Source organism: Marmota monax, unplaced genomic scaffold (assembly GCF_021218885.2).
Source record: "Marmota monax isolate L192 unplaced genomic scaffold, Marmota_monax_Labrador192_F-V1.1 WCK01_AAM20220418_F8-fsc00108, whole genome shotgun sequence".
NCBI classification, from domain to species: Eukaryota; Metazoa; Chordata; class Mammalia; order Rodentia; family Sciuridae; genus Marmota; species Marmota monax.
This window is the reverse complement of record NW_026694593.1, coordinates 4385300-4396353: the sequence shown is the minus strand read 5'-3', so window position 1 is coordinate 4396353 and position 11054 is coordinate 4385300. Positions and strand designations below refer to the sequence as shown.

The window sequence follows — 11054 nt, the reverse complement described above, 5'->3', positions numbered from 1 at the left end:
AGTTAGGGAACTGCTATCTTGACCAGGTGAACACTGGTGTGCCCCGGGAAGGGAGGGCTGGGGAGGGACTCGGGGGATATTTAGGTGGAGAAATGGAGCGAGGCATGAAGGAAAAGAAGATGTCAAAGCTGATCGCCACGTCGCTGGGTGGGACACCTAGGTGGGACACCTAGGTGGATAGAGGTGGCATTTCTTGAGATGGGGAACATTGGTGGAAGGCACCTGCGAAGATGGTGAGTTCATTTTGGGATGTAATGAGCTCAAGAACGCAAGCTTCTTCAGGATGAGAACCTTCTTTACCCTCTTTCTCCCTGTGCCTGAAACACAGAACCTGACGCACGCCTTATCAGTGAATATTTGTCATAAATAAATACACAAAAACAAGATACCCTTATCATGTTATGTGGAGACGCCTAGGAGAAAGCTTTGAAGCTTGGGAGCTAGAACTGGGAGACACATGTGACTGGTCACTGGTCTCTGTGGTACATGGAGACACAGAGGAGGCCACAGTCACGAGGAAGAGCATGAGGAATGAGAGGGAGGAAGGCTTGGCATGGAAGCCCGAGGAGCATCATCGGCATTTAAAGGACGTTGAGTGTTTCGTGTGGCTCCCCAGCGCTGCCTGCCGAATCATGTTCTCTTCCTCCTTGGCTCTGTCAGCTCTGTGGCTGAATCTCCACCTCTTGGTGCTGTCCTGCAGCCCCTGCCCCCAGATGCAGGGGGATCTCTTCTTGCTTTTCAAGCTGGGTCCTTCTCTCTAGACCCAAATTGTGACTGCCCACCGGGCATCGCCAACTGGGCCTCCCAATGGCACCTCCAACACAGTGCACCTCCAACACAGTGGACCTCCAATGGCACCTCCAACACAGTGGGCCTCCCAATGGCACCTCCAACACAGTGGACCTCCAATGGCACCTCCAACACAGTGGACCTCCAATGGCACCTCCAACACAGTGGACCTCCAATGGCACCTCCAACACAGTGGGCCTCCCAATGGCACCTCCAACACAGTGGGCCTCCCAATGGTACCTCCAACACAGTGGGCCTCCCAATGGCACCTCCAACACAGTGCACCTCCAACACAGTGGACCTCCAATGGCACCTCCAACACAGTGGGCCTCCCAATGGCACCTCCAACACAGTGCACCTCCAACACAGTGGACCTCCAATGGCACCTCCAACACAGTGGGCCTCCCAATGGCACCTCCAACACAGTGGGCCTCCCAATGGTACCTCCAACACAGTGGGCCTCCCAATGGCACCTCCAACACAGTGCACCTCCAACACAGTGGACCTCCAATGGCACCTCCAACACAGTGGACCTCCAATGGTACCTCCAACACAGTGGGCCTCCCAATGACACCTCCAACACACTGGGCCTCCCAATGGCACCTCCAACACAATGGCCCTCCCAGTGGCACCTCCAATGCAATGGCCCTCCCAGTGGCACCTCCAATGCAATGCACTCCCACTGAGCTCGTCACCTCCTCCCCCTGGTGTCTCTCTATAGCTCATGTTGTTCATAGGAGGCACTCCGTAGGGGTTGCTCTTTGACTCTTGAGTCATAAGCTTGGTGCCAGTGGATCTTACTTGTCACAATCTGAGAGCACCAAGCAAGCAAAGATTTCCTGGTTAGTTCCCTTGATTCCGATCTTCAGGCCCGGGGCCAGTGATTTCTTGGTAGAAGAGCAAATAGACGAGTATGAACTTAGCTGCCTGACATTTTCCCATCTCTTCCTGCCACAGTGTTCTTCGGGATGACACTTCTTTCCAGACAGGGTCTACCCCTCAAGGGAATACGAAGACTTAGTGACTACCGATCCTCCCACTGTGCTGCCAACAAATTAAGGAACTCCGATATCTGAAAGCTAGTCACAATTCTACCTGAAAAATTTGGGACCAGCTAGTCTGAGACACTAGCCTTCATTTTAGAATATTAGAGCCCCAAACCACCTCAGAAATGGTGTGGCCCCTTCTACGGACACAGGAATTAACCATGATCCAGAGAGGTGTTTTCCCCTAATTGGTTAAAACTCACAGACGGATAAAGAATCAGAGGCTGTCTGGAAGCACACTGCTTCTCCCCAGTGCTTCTTAGGGATGATCCTGTTACTAGACAGGGGTCTGAGGATGTCCCTCCAAGGCAGCAGTGGGACTCTCAGCCAAGTGGGTTCTGTTGAAAAGAGTTTCAGGATGTGCTGAAAGCAAGGCGCCAGCAAAGATTTACTAAAGGGCAGCAGAGCGAGGGTGCACACGCCCAAAGGCAGGGTGCAGACACCCGCTGCCTCTCAGAGAAGAGGAGTGACTCACCCCGGGTTGAGCTCTCTGACTGTATATGAGATTTTCCTGGGAAATGTGCAAGTTCCCAGGCGAGTTATTCTTTTTTCTTTTTTTTTTTTAATCAAGTCCCATGTCAGTCATTTGATATCGGGGGTCAGGCAGACTAGCCATAAATCAATTGTGAGCACATCTGACGGGCCTTTGAATCTGGTGACATTTAAATCGATTATGCTTTTGTTCTAGTAGATCTGATACAGGCGGATGCTCGAGGTTCTGGCTGCTCCTACTCATAGATCCGGTCTCCATCTGGCAAGGGCTTCTCTCTCTCTCTCTCCCTCAATCCCCACTTCCCCTCTCCCCTCCCCAGACTCTTACCTGAGCCCTGGGCCAGCCTTCTCACCTTCTTTCTGGGCTTGCTCCCTGCTGCCTTTGCAGAGGGTTTAGAAACGCAAACTCGCGTGGGCACTAACTCCAACAAACAAGGAACCCATAGCCAGGCATGAAGACCTGGGGAGACTGGCCTTGGTCCCATTCCTCAGGTCCCAGCCCTCCTCACCCGAGGACCCCTGTGTTCAGAGGGACCCACAGTGCTCTCTCGCTCCTTTCCGTGTTTGCTCAGCTGTCCTTCAGCTCTCCTCAGAATGGTCCTCCCTAGCCCCTGCCACACACTGTGCTACGACCTAGTCCTCCCCTCCCAGGGCCCTGTGTTGGTTGCTGTGTTATTCACTCCTTATTCTCTCCCCCCTCAGGAAAGTAAGCTCCTGGACGGCAGGAACTCCCCTGTCTTGCAGAACGTGTCCTTAGGGTCCATGACAGTGCTGTGGCAGGGGTGGAAAGATATGAGTAAATGATGACAAGAGATGACATCTCCCCAGTAGTCTGAGTAATTTGGGGACGATGCTGCTTGTGTCATTAGTCATGATCATGCATATTCCTCAGAAGCGTCTTTTACTGAACGAGGTCTGCTCCTGGTAATGGCTTCTGTTTATCTAACATACATTCTCCCCACACTCCACCCTCTCTTGCACAAATTTATGGACTCTCAAGTGTGTGTTTTTAAAAAAAAAGGTTGTTTTATTATCACGAGCAGGAGTAGGCTCCCCAGTGTGGTGGAGGTGGTGGGCTCAGGGTGGGTGGGGGCTGGAATGACAGGGTGACTTGAGGGAAGAAGGAGGTTTTGAGGTCAGGCTCATGGGGGCCTCACATACGCTTCTGGGGTTGGGCAGATTTCATGAAGGAGTCATGGCAAGCCACGGCTAAACCACCAATGAGGTTGAGGAATTCTTGGAAATCTAGTTGTCCATCACTGTTGAGGTCTAGCTTCTTCATCATGCGGTCAAGGACACCAGGATCCTTCTGGTTCTAGAAAGACAACAATATCTTAATATTGCATTTCCTGAGGCACTTTCAAGTATGCCACCACGTTTATTCTCACTGGGGTATCAGGAACAGGAAAGGGGTTATTAATATTCCCATTTTCCACATGCAGACACAGACACAAAGAGGTGAAGGGACATGGTTCAGGGCAGATCTGGGCTTGAAGCAGGCTTTCCCATTCCTGGTCCAGGGTTCTTTCTGTGACTCTCGGGGTTACCAGACTTTGTAAATCCAGTGGAACATTTCTTTCAAGTGTTGCGTGCAACTCCACTAAGTAACCCATTAAACATGAAGTGATTTCAAAAAACAAATCACCATTCCCTGCTCATGCAGTGTGTACATTTGGATTCCTAAAGCACATCTCACTTCAAAGAAAAGGCTCTTTAGCAGCTGTGCAGAGCTCGCCCAGGCCCAGGGACTCAGTATGGGCGGTTCCGTGGACCACCCAGATTGGAGTGAGTGAGAAGGGGGTACAAATGTGGGGGAGCCAGCTGCTGGTCCTCGGGTCTTATTTCCTGTTGTGGGCAGACGGGTGGGGATCAGGACCAGTACCTTTGTGAAGGCAGCCAATTCTGAATGCATGAAGCTCAGGAACTCCCCCTTGGAGATGGTGCTGCTGTTCCCATCCTTCCCAGCATACTTCTGGAAAACGGCAATCAGGGACTCGATGCACCGCTCAGTCTCTGTGGGGTGGGGCATGTTTGCCTTTGGAGAAAAAAAAGAAGGGCTCAGACACAGGCAAATTGTCAAGGGTTGGACACTGGAGAACACACTGGAGAATCCTCATTTTGGGTCAGAGCAGCTTCCTAAAATACCAGGTCATTTTTCAGGGGCCCAAGGGCCCATTTTCTCATTCCTTCTCATGTGTTTATTTCACATGAGAAGGTAGTGAGGGTACATATGGAGCACTGAGGTATGTCTGGAAGTAGGAGACTGCGTAGATGAGGGCTTACTGATATTTTTAGAAAATGTGAGTAAACAGATGTATAGCTATATGTCCACAAATCCACAAGGACACCAAGCATTTCAAGTTCAAAGCCAGCCTCAGCAAAAGTGAGGCACTAAGCAACTCAGTGAGACCCTGTCTCTAAATAAAACACAAAATAAGGCTGGGGATGTGGCTCAGGGGTCGAGTGCCCCCGAGTTCAACCCCCAGTACTAAAGAAAAAGTAATACCAAATCCCTGGGATTCACAGATTTTCTTGAAAAAACAAAACAAAACTAAGAGCATAGCTGTAATTGTGTATGAGGTGGGAGATAAGAACATTCTAGATGTTCAAAAGTGAATTTCATATTTGAGAGGCGTCATTAATTTTACCTGTGAGGGAATAAGCTTGGCAGAGCCACCCCTAAAATCAGGGCCTCCAGGTCCCTATCTGTAGACCTTGGTCTTTGCTCCTTTCCCTTCCAATGTGCCTCTAATTCCCACAGACTTGGCGGGCGGGACTTCTCATTACAGAGCTGAGCCAAGGCTGTGGTTGCACCAGGAAGGGTAGGAGGTTAAAATCTTGTGCTGGACCTCACAGGAAATTCTTTCGGCCTGAGTAGGCTCATTCCAGCAGGGCCCAGGGCCCTGGGCCTGGGAGCGTACAGCTGTTGTGCTGTCCCTGGTGGACAGGGGCAGAAACTGCAGGCTCTTCCGGAACTGCAGGGCCACACCCTTCCTCTGAGGCTTTAGCAATATTTGTGTTTGGATGGTGATGGTTGCCATCTAGCCTTTAGCCTGTAGTTTGTCCTTAGGATGGACTTCCTGGAACCCAGAGCTGGAGACTTTCAGGTCCTGTAATTAACACGGGCCAAGAACCAGCCTGAGACCTTAGTTCCACAGTGGCTGTTCTCTGTCTCCCTAGGCACTGGACCAGCCCAGCTGAGAGGCTGCTGTTCACTGCATCTTGGTGCATTTAGAGTCCCTGAACCTTCTAGAGGTAGATCCTTTTCCAACAGCACAATGTTGGAGAAGCCCCTCCGCTTTACTTGTTTTGTTTTTTCAAGAAAAGTTATGGTTTGGAGGAAATACAAAATACCACAGCCTAGAAACAGATGTGTTTGCACAACACACTTTTCTTATCAGAACTAAAATCTCACTATCTCACTAGTATATCAGATGACACAAAAAGGGTTGTGGGGGGGACCAGAGAGAGGGAAGAGGTTCTTGGTTGAGGATCACGCCTTATGTATACCTACAGGGGCTTCTCCTGTTCCTTTCCTTGCAGAATTCAGATTGCTTTGATTTTCCAGTTTAAAAGTGACTGTCTGTTTTACATTTTTTTTCCTCCTGAACATTAATTAGTGTTGATGGTAATCTCAACTATTTTTTTTTCCTCTCTTGAAAATGGTTCCCATCAGCTACAGAAGAAAATGAAGACCTCTTTGCACTTCCTGCTCCAGAGGTAATTCTCCAAAGCAAGCGAAGCCCATTTATCAAATTTCAGAAGTGGGAACTGTGCAGTTTATAGAGCTCAAGGGGGCTTGGAGACAGTTCCTGAGGAGGCCCAGAGATGGGAAAGCTTTGCCCAAGGGGGTCAGTGGCTAAGGAGAGGAGAATCAGTGCTCTGAATGTGTCCCTGAGCCTGCAGTTTTACTTGGTGGGGACTGTGATAGCAGGGAGGAAACAATATGACGAACAGATACTGTGAAGGAATTTGAAAAATACACACTCGCTAAGCACTTAACATCTGAGGAAAGCAAAAGTAAAGTATCAATATCAAAAAATTATGTAGAAAAGAAGTAACACAGAAAAAAAAGACTCAATTATTACAGTTCTTAACCCAAACCCTTCCTCCACCCCCTCAGAGATTCACCATCTCATCTACCTCCCTCAAGACAGTCATCCCGCTTTGTCACAACATGTGATTCCCCTTTTGCATGGAAAGGAGAAGAGGGAAAAGGGCAAACAGGAGGGGTTGGGGATCTCTCTCTCTCTCTGTGTCTCTCTCTCTCTGTGTCTCTTTCTGTAAAGGGCCAGTTGGTAGATACTTCAGACCTTTTTGGCCATATGGTCTCTGTCACTCTGCCGTTGCAGCCGGGTAACAACTGCAGACAGAACCTAAACCAAAGGGCGTGGCTCTTCCTATACAACTTCATCTATGGACGCTTAAATCTGATTCTCATATAAACTCCACGTGCTCCTTTTCTTTTTGTTACTGGGCACTGAACCCAGGAGAGCTTCACCACGAGCTACAGCCCCGGCTCTCCCTGCTTTATTCTGCAGCAGGTTCTCCCTAAATTGCTGAGGGTCTCACATCGGGGACCACAGGCGCCCCCCACCGCCCTGGCATTGTGGTTCTTTTGACTATGTTCCACTGCGTGGAAATGCACAATCCGACCCGTGGGCAGCAGCCCCCCCCGGGCGGAAGTTTGCTAACTTCCCTCCCAAAAGAGGGACAAGGAAGGGGAGTAGACCTTGGAGTTGGGTTGATGGGAAGGCGAAAGGCTGGGCCTGGAGAATGGAAGGGGCTGGGCAGAACCGCGACGCAGAGGGCGCCCGAGACCAGGGGTGAAAGGAGGGAGGCCAGGGGGTGAAAGGAGGCCAGGGGGTGAAAGGAGGGAGGCCAGGGGGTGAAAGGAGGGAGGCCAGGGGGTGAAAGGAGGCCAGGGGGTGAAAGGAACAGGCCGGGCTGGGCTCCTCCCTCCTGGCTGCGGTCCCCGGCGGCGACAGGACTGGGTCTCGGTCCCTCTGGGTCTGGCCTTTTGCGCTGCTCACGGAAACTCGGGTTTTCCCCGAGGACTCGGGCGGCCGAGTTTCAAAACGTTCCCTTTTTGGTCCGCAGGGGTGCCCCGGGCCGCCTCCCCATGCCAGCCGCCCCTTCTTTGGCCTTTCTCCGGGCTGTCCTGGTCATCTGGGAGGCCAGTGGCGGCGGAGGCGGGAGGCAACAGGTACAGAAAGTGAAATCTCGGCCTTCGGTCCTCTCCGGGCCCGGAGCCGACGCGGCCGGGAGCCCGAGTGGCCGCCCCCTGCGGCCGGGCGCCCTGGTGGCCGCTCCCCTGCCGCGGGGCTCGGGCAGCGGTGGGCCTGGCGCGGTCCCCTCCCCGCCCAAACTTCCCTCACTGGGAAAGCAGAAGCACCGGGCCTCCCCGCAGGCCGTCCCTACAGACGTGATTTTAGGGCTCCTTCTCCCTGATCGCCTCCCACGTCACTTACTGTCCCAGGTCAGTTTCGGCCACGTCCGCACGGAGCTCAGGGAGCCTTCCCTTCACTCAGGAGGAAGACGAGCTGCAGCGGAGCGGGGCGGCGTCGGACTGCGGGCAGCGGGGCTGGCGGGTCCCCTGGCCGGCCACGCCCTGCCCAGCCCTGCCCACCCAGCGCCGCCCCGAGCCTCCGCGAGTCTCGGCCTGCCGTCCGCAGCTCCGCCTTAAACCCACACCCCCGTCCTCCCGAGACTTGGGCAACCCCCCTCTCCCCCAGCCTGTGAACCCTGAAGGGAAGTCTGCCCCAGTCTGGTCTCTTCCACGGACGAGCCACTCTGCACGTTCAGGTTCCACAGGCAGAAAAGTCCCTCTAAAACCGGGGAGAACTAGGGTGCAGCTCAGGGTAGAGCGCTTTCCAGCAGGACGAGGCCCTGGGTTCCATCCCCAGATACAGGGAAACCAGAGTGTTAAGAGGAGGGTAGGTCAGGGTTCCCCAGGAGCCAGGGCTATCTGTTCGTCCACACTGAAGACCTTTAATGAACAGTGTGAGTTACTGCCAGGTGGATCGCCAAGGGGGTATTGCCATCATTCTATCAAACCGTAAACTGACAACAGTCAAACAAACAAAAACCAAACTGAACTACTGCAATAAAAAAGTTGACCCTCGCTCCTAAGGCATTTATCTGAGCAGATCCAGGAGAGTTGGAAGTTATATTAAGAATGAGAAGCTTCGGGTTCTGATTCTGGGTCTGTCAGTTTGGTGCAATACACTTTTTAATATTTATTTTTTAGTTGTAGTTGGACACAATACCTTTATTTTATTTATTTTTATGTGGTGCTGAGGGTCGAACCCAGGGCCTCGAATGTGCTAGGTGAGCGCTCTACTGCTGACCCACAACCCCAGCCTACTTCAGTGCCCTATTTTTGACGAGACCCTTCACCATCTGAGCTTCCATCTCCTTATCGGCAATGGGTCAACTTCATATGATTGTTTCCACTGTCGAATAAAATGATGGCTTTGAGAGGGCTTCAAAACTGCAGAGTAAGCCTGGTAGAACGCTTGCCTAGCATTTGAGAGGCACTGGGTGCAATCGTCAGCACCACATAAAATAAATAAATAAATAAATAAATAAATAAATAAAGGTACTGTGTCCATCTACAACTAAAAAAAAAAAAATTCAAACAAACAAAACTTCGGTGCAGGCAGGCACAGTGGTGCAGGCCTGTAATCCCAGCTATTTGGGAGTCTGAGGCAAAAGGATTACAAATTCAAGGCCAGCCTCGAATTTAGTGGCAATTTAGTGACCCTGTCAAAAAAAAAAAAAAAAAAAAAAAGGTTGGGGGGCAGCTGGGGATGAAGCTCAGTGGTAAATTGGCCCCGAGTTCAATTCCCAGTACTGGGGGTGGGGGGACCCAAACCCAAACCAAACAACCAAAAGCAAAACAACAAAAACCCCTACAGTATAGATGCAAATGAAAGATAATGGACTGTGAGACATTTTGTAGAGTGCTTCCTGGTACCTGCTCTCCCAGGTACCTGAGCACATAAAGCCAAACTCTCATCTCTATTTGCAGCTACTCCAGACCCACATTTTCTGTTGCTTGTTTAGGAACCCACTCAAAAGCCCCACCTGTGCTTCACACTCAATGATTCAAGAAAAACTGCTTTCCTTAAACCTGTTTCTTTCCTGGCTTCTCCATCTCTGCCAAGGGTGTTGCCCTTCTTTCATTTTCCCTACGTGAGAACATTAGAACCACGGTTTAGACTGTAAATCTCTTTTATAGCCACAATTCCATCAAGAGCTGTTTAATATCAGTTTAATTTTAATGATATTTCTCTCCGATCTGTTCCCCATTATTCTATTCTCACTTTCACTCTTCTAGTTTAGATTTTCATTCTCCCTTTCCCCCAGTTTTCTAACTGGCCTCTTGCGCCACCCCCCCCCCCCCCCGTCTGTTCTATTGTGGGTTAAAAACACATTTTCCTATCTTGCAGCTTTGGTCAACTGCCTATTTCAGATCAAAACACAAACACAACAGAAAAAAAACAGAATGGCTTCCCGAATGCCTTTCTATCAAAGTCAGACTTCTTAGCCTCCATCTGGTTCTGAATAACATCTTTAACTATAATTAAGTGATTGATTCCATTTTCAGTTTATTCCTTTGACAAATGTCTTGGGGAGCCTACTAAGTGCAGAGCTGGTCACTATGGATGCAGAGACTTGAGTGTGATGTGGTGCCCGCTTTTGAGGAGACCTGTGGATAGACTTTAGGCCCATGTGGTGGCGGTGGAGGGCATTCTGTGGATGGCTGCTAGGATCCTTTAATACACTAAAGTTATATTTCCATTAATAGAATCACCCAACTCCCAGGGAAGGATCCATAGTTTTTATCTGATTCTCATAAAAATCTACAATCAAAGCTATTGATAACCCATTAGCCTAAATTGGTCCATACCTCAATCATGGGCCCTTCCACACCAGCGTCTTGGTTTAGGGAAAATGCCTCTTGCTGGTGGGCAAGTTGTGCACGACTTGACCTTGTGCTTAGTGTCCTGGCTGACCAAACTGAGTTTAGCTCTGGACTCAAAGACTGTCACGCCACAGGATGGCCAGTAGTGGATATCTCATGACATGACATGAAGTAGATGGGGACAGTCCTTTTGTTCTTGGGAAGCTGGAATTAGAAGCATATAGAGAATTAGCCATTCAGAAGAGTTTTGGGAGAGTATTTGCGGACAGAGGACCATGAAGGGATGACAAATCAAAATTATGAAGCAGATCCCAAGACACCACAAGTAAGTAGAGGCCATGAGGTTTGGAAGAACTACAGGGACTAGAGGGGGTGGCGAAATAAGCCAACTGCTAACTGGAGGTAAAAGACGAGGTTACTTGGGTATTAGCTGAGTTGGTAAATGGTGGAACCCTGGGAGTGAAGAACCACAGTCCAACGTAATCAATGTTTTTGCTCCTCTTAAACCCAGATGTTTGCTTTTCTGATTCTAAGACATTTAGCCATTCAATAACTCCTTTTCTAAGAGGTGACTTGAGTGAAACCAAAGAATAAACCGAATAAGGGTGCATTGCTCACAGCAAGGTAGGGGGGATCAGCCCCCTCCAGCTAGGACTGAAGTGGTGCCACGCCCCTAGGGCCAGCAGAAGAGGGTTCATTACCGTGTTCTAAGTCAAAGGAGGTGAAGTTCAGGACAGATTGCTGCAAAGGTAGCTTTGGTACAGTAGGTAGCTGTGGGTCAAACTGAAGGGCTAAAG

General features: G+C 50.3%; 1 protein-coding gene across 1 annotated transcript; it reads right to left on the bottom strand.

The window, feature by feature from the left end:
• Nucleotides 1-3334: 3334 nt before the first annotated feature.
• Nucleotides 3335-7953, bottom strand: S100a11 (S100 calcium binding protein A11). The gene is made up of 3 exons (XM_046421775.2): nt 7799-7953; nt 4210-4362; nt 3335-3642 (listed from the first exon to the last, which is right to left on the bottom strand). The coding sequence occupies exons 2-3, from the start codon at nt 4354-4356 to the stop codon at nt 3481-3483; spliced, it is 309 nt and encodes a 102-aa protein (XP_046277731.1). The 5' UTR covers nt 4357-4362; nt 7799-7953; the 3' UTR covers nt 3335-3480.
• Nucleotides 7954-11054: the final 3101 nt, after the last annotated feature.